Source organism: Papilio machaon, chromosome 10, assembly GCF_912999745.1.
Source record: "Papilio machaon chromosome 10, ilPapMach1.1, whole genome shotgun sequence".
Classification (NCBI taxonomy): Eukaryota; Metazoa; Arthropoda; class Insecta; order Lepidoptera; family Papilionidae; genus Papilio; species Papilio machaon.
In genome coordinates, this window is record NC_059995.1 from 1,981,668 (window position 1) to 1,994,489 (window position 12,822).

The 12,822-nt window shown below is 30.8% G+C and overlaps 1 protein-coding gene across 1 annotated transcript in view; it reads right to left on the reverse strand.

The window, feature by feature from the left end:
• Window positions 1-12,822, reverse strand: part of LOC106713335 — a 105,462-nt gene that overhangs the window by 53,627 nt on the left and 39,013 nt on the right. The window contains exon 5 of the mRNA XM_045679886.1: window positions 8,116-8,300. Coding sequence (XP_045535842.1) covers window positions 8,116-8,300 — 185 coding nt within the window. The remainder of the gene's footprint in view (window positions 1-8,115; window positions 8,301-12,822) is intronic.

Genomic DNA, 12,822 nt, shown 5'->3' on the forward strand with positions numbered 1-12,822 from the left:
TTTGATTTGTCTTTGGTTTGTCTATACATAATAAATGAAAATAAACTTTGGTAATTTTTTATTCTTACGTGATTCTAAAAACTACACAAATTTTTATGAAACTATGATAGAATGTTTTGTTGACGGCAGACAATGCTTATATCCTAAAAATAAAAAAGTCAGATTACATAAATCTTTTGGGGTGTTAAAAATTATTTGACTGATTATTTAGACTTTTGACATTATTTAGTTAGGTATAGCGTTAAGAGTTATTAGGGTTTTCAATGCAAATTAAACTCGGAAATATACAAAAACTATTGATAATTTAACTATTGGATAGATCAGCCCAATTTAATACTAAAATTAAAGAGTTATTAATTACGATAACTTCATTCATAATTGATTATTTTGAAGAGGAATGATGGCTGATCATATTTTTAGATAATCAATTAATATTTAGATATTAAACTTTTGTGATATTACCAAATTGATCATGAACATTATCACATTATGTACATTCAATAATTAAAAATGTAAACTTAATTGTTTATAGGTGGCAATTCATAAATTCACAAATTTAATACAATGATTTGTCTAATTTATTACCTATTTTAATTAAATAATTGTAATAAAAAATTAAGTATAAAATTATGAATTCACTTTGCAGTATTTTATATTTATTATTGTTTTAATTAAATTTAAAAAGATTTACGTACGTTTGAGCTTTATCTTGATACTGTTCTTGGGACTCCAAGTCAATAATCCCGATATGTCAACAATACCACGAACACTCATTTACTGACACAAGCTCATATCTATTTCACACAAAAACACATTATTACAACCATTTAATGACAAACAAAGATATTTTAATTCACAAAACTGTCCGTTTATAATTTTTAAAAATTAAAATATGTAGGAACAACTTCGAACACAATACATTACAAAGAACATGCGCCTGGGCAAGGCAACTGTCACTTAGTTCCAAAAACGTACGCTAGTTAGCGCTTAGTTCCGAATAGAAAGAAACAGTGTTATCGTTTTACTAAAGTGCGAAAGAGAACACCGTTTTCAAAGCCTCGAAGCTCACAGACTGAGTACAAGCGCGTGTAAAATATGCATTCTGCAAGTTCGTGTTTTGGTCTCCTTTTGTTTATTTTGTGATTGTGTTGTGGGTCGCGAGTTATTTGAGCGCGCGGCAATATATCGGCGTATTTTATTATCGTATACAATAAGTTCCGCTTCTATGTAGTTTATGATATTCGAACAGCTTATTAAAATGAACTATGAATGTAAACTATGTAAGCTAAACTTTTTAATTTAATTATAATAAAACATGTACAATACATAATTTATTTTTGCTACTTCTATGATAAATAGATGGTTAATTACCAATATTCGATGTCATACACATTTTGATATATCGATGACGTAACGAATACGTTCTCGCAAATTTTTGTGATAGACCCTCAGTAGTACTAGTATAATAGATTATCGTAATTTATAACCAAATAAAGAGCGTGAGCCGTGACCGCGCATTACTCATTGTCCGCAGTGTTGCGTAAAAACATTACACAAGTAATGATGCTGTTGTAATATTAAAAAATTCAATTTAATTTCTAAGCAAATAATTAATACATAGCGAATGAAACATATATTAAAATATATTTAAAAACCTTTAGTTATAAACGATTTTAAGGTTTTTTTTTAAATACCGCGCCAAATGGTGGTCCGTGGTCTCTGCGTTTTCTAAACACTGTTTGAATTTTACATAGTAGTTATTACATAGGTATGATATAAAAACTCGATATTAATTAATAACTATTTAACTTTTATCATTTTCTCGTAATTTTATAAATTGACAGCTGTTTCTATACTAAAGACCTCTTTGGTGATTAGGATACCTCTTCGATAGGTAAAGCGTTACTATAACTTAGCATAGTTCTGGTTACTGGCTAACTGTAAGCTGTGAAACTGGTTATATTTTGTGGGGACGCGTCGCCGTCGGCGGAGACCTCGTAAAAACTACAGACGCGAAGTCTACCGATGTGTCAATGAAGTTCTTAGTAAGAGCCAATTAGATATGACAAGACAATTTTTGTATACATATCTAATACTCTCTCGTATCTACGAATAATGTAACATGGGTATTTATATATTCATAATATGTTAAATATGTTCAAATTTATTACCGTCTTTGTTCTAACTAAAATAAAAGTAAGTATTTTATTAACTTGCTAATAATATCTATTGTGTTCCCTTATTTAATTTATTACAAGAAGTAGGTAAACTTTATTAAGATTTACAAGAATGAAGATTATACGTCATAAGATTTAGGTCTCATGTTATTGCGGACGTGTAGTATCTTACATATTGCTTTGTTATATAAAATTCAGAACTACTACGGTTTTAGGCATTATTTTTTTAATGTATTAAACTTCATTTCGATTTTTATTTATAATATCTTTTAGGAGTCCGATACCTTCTTACACGTAACTAACTATTTGGCAATAAAACTATCCAACTTATACCGAGATGCGGCAAGTTTCAGTCAATTACAATTTGTAACGAGTTAAGTGAAAAGAACTAAATTTGAAAAAGTTTCTTAAAGGTGTATTTTTATTTGTTATTGTGTACTTATAAAGTTGAAATATTGTATAAAAACTTCTTAGACACTTAAAAATAAATCTCATATTTTTTTTAAGAAACAAGTATTAAATTATAGTTGGCAAGCTTATATTAGCTTTTAATACTTTGTACATAATACAATTTTATAAATATGATTAATATTAATTATAAACTTAACTGGCCATACGGAAAATTGATTTGTCACCATTCTATTTTACGATTATAAAAGTAACAACAGACAGAGTTAAGGAATCCATTAGTAAACAGTAAGCATACAAACAAGATAAGAAGTAATACAATAAGAAATAATGTCCTCCAAGTGACCTACAAAAGCAAAATAAAGGATAGCTTATTGAATCGGATTTAGGGCAGAGTTCGATGTCGAACTAAGTTTGTTTTCAATGTAGATAGAGCATATTAAAAGTAAATTTTCAGTCTTGTAATGTGATTTGTTTTTGACAATTTTTTTTGTATCGGCTAAGACATGGTTTTATACAATCAAAACTATATGCAGAAGAAAGTTACTCTTTAAACTATCGTAGAATCTATTCACTTAGTGCAAAACTTCGTTAGTCATTCATACATCGTCTCGGGAATTTAAGTACTCATCTCTGTGCAATCAATCGTATTGGTTGATTGCTTTGTACGTTGTAAATAAATCAATAATGAGAATTTGAAGCTAGAAGTCTTGTTTGTGTGTTAACTTGTGTAGAAGTGATAAATCAATAGAAATAGGTGAGTTGTCAAGAATTAATTTAAAATTCAGTCTGGTTTACGGTAACACGCAGTTAGTCATGGTCCTATAAGCAAATAGAACTGACATAACTTGTTAACGAACTTGCGAAAGATATGAACAAGTTACAAATCTGTTTGACGCAAGACACAAAATCTATTGCGATATCGTATTATTCATTTCGCTTAATGTGATTTACTAAAACATTTTACTAGATTTATCGACAAACAACACAGAAAACCCGTTTACAATCTTTCGTTGAAAGCTGCGTGTGTACAAATTAACAAAATGTGTTAATAAACCTAAGCTGAAGTCGAAAAAAAGTCTCGATATAAATACAATTACTGATATTTGCTTACAAAAATGTTCCGAAAAATCGTTTCATTAAATATAAGCCCCTGTACTGAAAGTCGCAGCAATGTTATATAAACGTGTTTCCTATCGATGAAAAAAAAAATGACTAAGGCGCTACAACAAAAGCCTTTGTGTATAAACACATTAAATAGGATAAGTGCTACAATGGAAGACAAAAGCCATACTAACCTATAAATGTGAAGGTGTCACGTTTGGAGTGTGTGGAATGAAACAAGATTATTACGGGACTATCGAATACCATAATAATAAAACAATGACACAAGGCTTTTAAAATAAAGATGTTACAAAGACAAAGAAGTTAAAATTTGTAAAATAAACTGAATGGAATAAACTAACCCTGTCTTAATCTAATGTGGGTGTGTATTTATAACAACCGATTTTTTTAAATTAGTAATTTGTACAACTGAGTGTTGAAAAGTGAGGTTCCATATAGAATGTTTTACGTATTGTGTATGCTTAGCTGCCACGCTCGAATAAATTTAAACTAAACGCAAATAAAATAGCTTTGACAATATTTAGTTTAAAGTAAAATAAATAAACGTTAATAAGGTTATCCTTTTAATAAAATTATAGATCTTAATTTTAAAAATAAACAATGAAATCGGACGTAGAGTATCATCTGAAACAGATCGTTTTCCCGGTTTAATCTCCGTAGGATTTATTTCATGTCCGCGCGAGTCATTTACAACACAGCCACTCGCTTCGCTAAGCCGAACTAAGTTACTAGAGAAACATAACGACAAAATTATTTCACTTCTTTAAAATAATTTAAGAAAAATATTATTTTATTTATCTAATATGTACAAACGTAAGTAACATTCTTATATAAGAAATTTCATCAGAATGCCGTTTCATTTTAAAATATCCATTAGGATATTAGAATCGTAACAGACTTTGTTAGTGAACAAGACCGAGGTAAAGACAAAACGCCTATTGTTTGTAATATAGCAATCAGTGATAGTGCGATGAACTATGTTGCTATTAAGAGATGCGGAGGCGCTTTCTGTGTTCATTAGGCCAAACATACGGCGAACCATATGTGCCAAATGATACCAAAGGATTTATGAAGTATATATTATATTGACTTAATCGTTTGAAGTAAACAGTGTACCAACTTCGTGACTTAGGAAATATTTTTGATGAAGATAACTGAAATGGTTTATACTTCTTAATTAAAAGTATAGAACAAATAAAAAAAAACTGTTCCCCATAAACATGTTTTATTTTATGTTTGTCATCATCTCATAGAGTTCAATACAAAAATAATCTCTAAACATCTTCTCCTAGCGTAAGACATTATTCTCATCTTACTCGGGACATTAGTCAACAAATATTAAAGAGAACGTAATAATAAATGTCACAGTGTCGCATTACAACCAAATCATCTAATTACGAAGGCTTCGGTGAATCATTAATCAGAATAAGACTTTATTTACGCGTATTTGATAAAAGTGTTAAAGAGACGTAACCGTTACAAAGCATTATAATTAAAAAGTAAATTTCTAGTTTTTGGCGTATTATCAGTTACTTCTGTATGATTTAGTCGATATCTCTTATATTTCGAAAAGGAATGTGCATGAACTGGCGCATAACATTGTTGATAAATCGAAGGTTATTGTTATGCACATTTCTTTGGAAACGAATAGTAGGTAAGATTTTTACTCGCGGCTCAAATATAGTAAGTAGTACTATTCAAATATATCACTCATGCTATTTGCACGATATAGCATCGATTCCTGTGGTACGGAAATGATTCCATTTTGCTCTAAGTGAAAACTCGATTTGATCAATTTGCGAGCGACAGTTTTAAAATAAGACAATTTTCGAAAACCGCTACATAAAGGTGAATATAGACTAGAGCATTTACTCAAGCATTTCTATGTAATGTATCGTTCTTACGAATGGTGTAATACAGAGTACAATTTAAAAAGCACGTCTGGTTCGTGAAAGGGTGATACACTAGAACATATCATAGAGCTGCTCGTTGTTCTGTTACAAGTAAATGTTCTAGTCTATACCCACCTTAACTAGATAATGTACAATCCTAGAAGTAGTACCGGCGACACGCCCAGAACACCAAAATCTCCTGCAAAAAATAACCTAAAGCGTCTAATAAAATAATTTCTGTCAAAACATAATTTATCAAATTATTTAATAGAATGCGGCTTTGCTTGACTCTTTGTCTATGTTTGAATAGCTCGATGAATAGTAATCAAATAAATTCGACAAGAAAATTACGTTTTACCGAGAAATTAGTTAAATCTTAAATCTAAAACACAAAACAATAATTAATTCTTTAAGAATGAATTCTTAGTAACCCGGAAAATGTTTCGCGCTTATTCAAAGTAAATAATGAAAATAAATGTAAATGAAATTTTATCCGGATTTAAGATTCTTAATCAAATACTGAAAAACTCCATTACTGAATACGATTTCGTGACTTAGATTTCTTGTTCTATATTTTAGTCAAATCCCGAGTATTCCGGTCGTTCAACTTTGAATTTATTTCCGATTATCAAGTCATTTAATACACTCGCGCATTGCCGAAAGTTATGTATGATAATTACGTAACATTTCTCTATTATTAGTGACTAAATTGAAACTTTAATAGGATATTATTGATTGACTGCATACTGATTTCAATCAGCTGATATTAATAAATATTAATAAAATTATTCTCTTTGAAGGTATAGAGACAGCAATATATATTGTACAGATGTTTCGTCAGTGGACGGCAACAAGCTTGTCCTTGTTTCGTTATAATGAGTAAGCAAGTTTCTTCTTGCACAGTCTGAGGAAGGAAGATAAGAAAGGATCCTCAAATTTAATTAATGAAAAATGTATTATTAACAAGACACAAAACATAACATAAAGCTTAATTTCTATTTCATTAGTATATTATATTATATTATATTATATTATATTATATTATATTATATTATATTATATTATATTATATTATATTATATTATATTATATTATATTATATTATATTATATTATATTATATTATATTATATTATATTATATTATATTATATTATATTATATTACATTACATTATATGTTACTTCTTAGTAATATTATAAATGCGAAAGTTTAGATGGATGAATGTTTGTTTGAAGGTATCTCCGGAACGGTTCAACGGATTTTGATGAAATTTGACATAGACGTAGAACATAGTCTGGAAGGAAGAAATAGGCTACTAATAAATAGTTTTTAAAATCCGCATGGACGGAGCCGCGGGCGACAACTAGTTATATTCAGTATAATAAGCTTTCGTATACTGAATTTGCAAAGTATTAGTAAAGTTTTCAGTGCACTTACTTGTTTTAAAGGTATTTTGAGGTTATTTAAAACGATTAAAAAATTGGTTTAAAAAAATAGGCAATTTATTCCCGTATACTTCGACGTTATTGGTATTTTAGCTTTGGTATTTGTTTAATTTAGGTTCGAGGACAAAGAAATTTCGAAGCGCCTTATATCAACAAGGTTTTCCGACCCCATAACCTTGATATTTGACTGACAAGGTATTATAGCGTTTTCTTTCGCCTTGTTTTTATGTAGATAATATTGATCACCTTGTAAAATACGTGATAATCTGAAATTTATTTGGTAGCAAAAATTAAGCTAAGAATAACTGCAATATTTTGGAACAACATAAACATCGTGGAATAGTATAGAGCTTTCATCTCTCGCCCTAATTGCTATTTCACCATTTAGTGTTGAAAATGAAAAATATGAAAATACATATAATGAATTGATTTTAGTTCAGGATTTTGTAATTTTCTCATTAAAAAAAATTAGATTACTTTGCTTGGTTTACTACAATCATGTGAAATACCATGATGATTATATTAAAATTACGACTGAAAGCAATAGACGAGAATACAATAAAAAAGGGAAACTCGAAAGTTTTTTATTCAAAGTTATACTCGCAAAAAATACGTCTACTAGGCTACGCCATTGCTACGCCGTAGCGGACAAAGCAACCACTTATTACTGTCGACAAGATAACGTTACCGGGTTACCAAGTCAAGAGGATTATTCAAATGAAATTTTAATGGCATTGAATGGATATACAGGAATATTTTTTCACGGTTTTCATAATTTATTATTACCGAAAACCTTCAAAATAATTATTTTACAATAAACCTTTATAATTAATCATCCAACCTTCAATCTTTCCTACGGTAAAGATCGAATAATCTCTTCTGGTTGGTGAGTTATAGATAACTTTAAATATATTGTTTCTCATCTTTTTAATTAATCTGTCCATTTATATGCTTACAAGTAAAAAAAAGTCAAATAAAGTTATGATCATATTACTTACCTTGATTCTCTTGAGCACTGGGGAAATGTGGTTCAGCACTGCCGACTGTAAAATTTGTTGACAACTTACCCGCTTGTCCCCTCTGACTTTTCGCTCTCCTGCCAACCGCGGGGGATACGAGGCTGAGCGCTCTATCAGCTCTCGCCGGGAGGAGTAGCGTGGGCTGGCTTGGCTCGGAGTGACGCGCGCAGATCGCTGCTTCTACCACTGAATCTATGCTCGCAGACCGAGGTAGTTGACCAGCTGAGTCTCTCCTGGGGAAAAAGTGAATCTTTCAACATTTAAAACTAAAGTTTTTAACAAAAAATATTCAATCATCAAAATAGAAAAAAATTGGACTAACTTCGAAAAACTACAACTTCGGGCCATTCATTCAATACATATTTTAAAAAAAAACTTAGCGCAGTAAATACGTCAAGATGTCAAACTGCTGGTGATCGCTTGGTTATTGTATGCATATGTTGCGGTCCATACAAAGCACTCTAAGAGGTTGTTGCTGATTAGTAGTCCTCTGGTGAATTGCAAGTTGCTTTCTGCGACCGCCACGCATTTTCCGAATGTGTAAGACTATAATTAAAAATATGTAAAATGACTTCGCAGTTGTTAAATATCTCAAAATATTATATTTGAACCCGGGAAATATAATTTTGTGTCATGATTTTTATATTCGTATTTTATAACTTGCATGAAAACATGGTAAATGTACTACATTTATCATATTCATCCCCTGGGGAGGCGCGGGTGGTGACGTCGGCAGCTCGCTGTTTACCGCCCTATTTGCATTTTAATCGAACTAAAAACTTTCTTATATCAATCCTCTAGGCGTATTAGGGTATATATATATATATATATATACATACAAAATGTATATAGAAAGTTTATGATACAAATATAAATGCTAAAGTTTGAAAAGATGAATGTTTACTACTACGTATGTTCAAAGCGGTTTAACGGATCTCGATGAAATTTGGCACAGATATAGATGGTCTGGAAGCACACATATGCTACTTACTAAATTTTAATTGCACTCAACTGCGCGGGAAAAAGTGAGTGTTTCATAAATTTGTTTAGTAAATAAGTATATTAAAAAAGTATTCGTGACTAAATATTCCTGCATTTTAGTGGCGACAATTGTAACGCAAATGCCATTATCTCTTTTTTACATGACAACGGATCTTAATTAACATGAAAGATATAAACGTTTAATTCAGTAGACTGCTAGTTTTACAGTAATTTACAAGCGGTAAAAACAGTTTTATGGAGTTAGTCGGGTTTAGCGAAAGTATATAAATCACACTTTCCACATACAGATTCATTATTCTTATCAAAATAGAAAAAAAAAACAACTTGTACATCATGATATGGCTGATTGTTACAAAAAGTTTAGTTCATCAAAATCTTCGTCATTGAGTGTACCAGTGCAAGTTAAGGTTTACGTTGAAGGGGAAACAAGATAAAAGTGGCGATACACCTCGCAATCGTTTAGATGTCAAGTCATGTTACAGGATACATTGTATGTTTTTAAATGTCTTATTTTCAAGTAACAAACACATTTACTTCTCAACGCATTGTATATATCAACTTAACTAACTTAGAAATACGTACGCCGAATACCTTTTTTTTATTAACATGTAGAGTTTGTAGCCGAGACTTACAGCTTACTTACGTAGAGTTTGTTATATTGATATATTGTACGTACAGTCAAGAGCACTTGTGGCCCGACAATTACTAATTAGAGTTAAGTTAAGGGCTTCTGCTAAATCTCATAACTTTTAATTGGCAAAAACATTATTATTTTATATACATTATGAAATTTTAAATACTACAGCATTCTTAAGTCTGTGATCTTTGGAAATAGCTATAAAATATCCCCCATTAAGCCCAGTATAGCTATAGTTATAGTATTTGCTCTGTTTAATAATCTTTGTTTATTTAATTTTCTAACTAGTTCATCGAGGAATGCCAATAAAGTGCGCTATCATTTTTACTTAGCTTGTTCCTAAGACGTTTATTGCGAGGGTGTTGTTTATTACCAACATTATTACACAATGGAAAACTAATGTCCGTTCAAGTTGCGACGAAAAGAAGGGAAAGAGATCCTCACCGAGTGTAAATATTTTGTGAAGTTTAAAGCCAATTTAATATTAAAAATAAATTGTTAAAACCGATGGCAATTCTTAAAATTGTATGTACCTCACTAAATATAAATAACATAATATTTCAGTTCTTTTCACTACTTTAAAATTAAACACTTTTTAGAAAAGACCGAAATAAATGAATAAAAAAATGTTTGCCAAGATTGATTTTTAATTTTGGCAAGATCTTAGACCTCTATTAAATCTATAATTACTTGAGCATAGATTTTTTTAATAACTGCACTCAGAAAAACAAAAAAAAATACTGGTGAACAATAAATAAAAGGTATTTCTTACGATAAAGTTTACTCGTTGTCCGGGAGTTATAATGGAATGTCAGAAGCACGTATTTTAATTTTGCAACATTAACATAATTAAAATGGGTCCGTTTGCAGAATCTTTTGTAGAAATTAATGCCCCAAGCATTTAAATGTGAATAGAAAATGAAAGGAGTATTATTTAGTCGTATTATATTGTCATCATCAGCTAACTATACGTCCCCACCGAGGGGCTCGGAATCTACCCCAAGTTAGGGGTGACTAGGCCGCAGTCAACATCTCTGGACCAGTGCGGGTTGGTTGACTTCACACATATCATTGAATATCTTCGCAGGTACGTCGGATAAATGTACATATGTAAATCGAAAGTCCATAAAAACACATTGGTATACGGCGGGATTCGAACCCAGGACTTGCATATTACAAGTCGAGAGCTTAACCCCTGAGCCACCGACGACCTATTATAGTGTGTTATAATTTAATCTGGATTTCCCTTAAGGGTTTTGAATTTCGTAACATTTTGTCATTCTTGAGATGAAATTAATTATACATCCATCCATATTCCATGAAATTAGTTTAACTTATAAGAGTAACTAATGATTAGTTTCTGAGGCCAAAATCCCCGTTTAAAACGTATTGTTTTCTCTATTTTATCAAAGATAATTCAAAGCAGGGACGATATGTTTTATACAGAGATATAAGTCTCAGAAACCAACGATAAAACTAATAATTAAACAGACATGGTAAAAAGGTTAAGCTGGACACCAACTATCGCAGTTTTCAAACCAATAAAGAAATAGAACGAGAATCGTAAATTACAGATAATAGAGATTTTAATTACAAATTACGTGAATTAATAAAATCACTTTTATTTATTAACATTTGAGAATATAGATTTTGAAGATGGCGACTGATTTCCAGCGGGACTTGATGCGGTGTGGGGCGTCGGTGAGCTGTTAAATTTGTGTTAACTCTATTTGACACCCGCGCAGCGTTCACAGTTTTGTAATTAAAATATGCTATGCGAATTTTTCTGCAATTTTTTAATTTTATTTTTCAAAACAGTATATAAATAAGCATGGGAAATCTTTTTACGAAAACCGCGAGATGCTAAAAACTGGTTTACTTTATTCTGGTATTATCTAATTGTTTTTTAATGTTTCATCTAAACTAGTTTATGTTGCAAAATTGGGTTAATCTTTCCGGAATTATTTTTATTTAATTAATTTATCTCAGATAAATGAATTGTTTTTTACTGACTACTAGGAATTGCTCGCGATTTTGTCAGCGTGGAATTAATAAAATAGCTTGTTAGCGTGAAATTAAAAAATATTGCATTAGTTACTTCTGTACACATCTATCAACAATAACTTGCAGTGAAAGTTCTGTCAAAATTTGTCCAAACGTTCCGGAGATAGCCAGAACAAAAGTGAATTTGCGGACAGAAAGACAGAAGACCAAAATTTTTGTATGAAACATATCGTCATCTCTGTCATTATCTTTGATAAAAAGGGCTAAAAATAAAAAAAACAATATGTTTTAAACGAAAAATTTTGGTCTCAGAAATCTACGGTTTGTTAAACAATACATCAATCTGTATCACAGTAACATGAGTTATAAAATTGATTAGCGAATGTTAAGCGAAAAAACATAGAGCCGCCGGCGAAAGGACAATAAAAAAACGTCGACACGACCGTCAAATACCGTCGATTCGAATTACACGCTCCGACAAATATCAAATCACGTTTCGCTTCAACGCTATTTGTATTGGGATTATACGACTATGTACGTATTTGATTTTTGGTTTTTTCATCTATTTTTTGGTTTTAATGAATACATCACAAATTGTACATCTATTTGTATTTCCTTTTTTGCACCATTGACATACTGTTTTTCGCTGGTATATCAGTATATTTGTATGGATATCTATCCATTGTGTACACCTGTATCCCAACGATTTTATTGAATTTAAAGTACGAGGTCATTCGATTAGTATCTTCCTGGGAATATTATAAAGGTCTCAATGGAGCTTCATGAAAACATAAGATGTTTAAACGTTTTAAATGATCACAAATTTATGTCTTATGTTACTTTAATGTCATTAATCGAAATATCTGAGAAATCTTTGACGAAATATGTCTAACTTTGTATGAGATTTGTAGTTATACTTTACGCACGCTGCACAAATCTAATACATATTTTATCGATAACATTACGAAAACGTTCTCAAGAATATTCGTGATAGATCCTCTTTTCGTAAAAACTTACACGGAGTGCATATTTTTTGTAGTAAATATTGTAACGTCGGTTCGTACGAGCGGATAATTCGACGTTATTGTCCGCACCTGCGACACTCCTCGTGC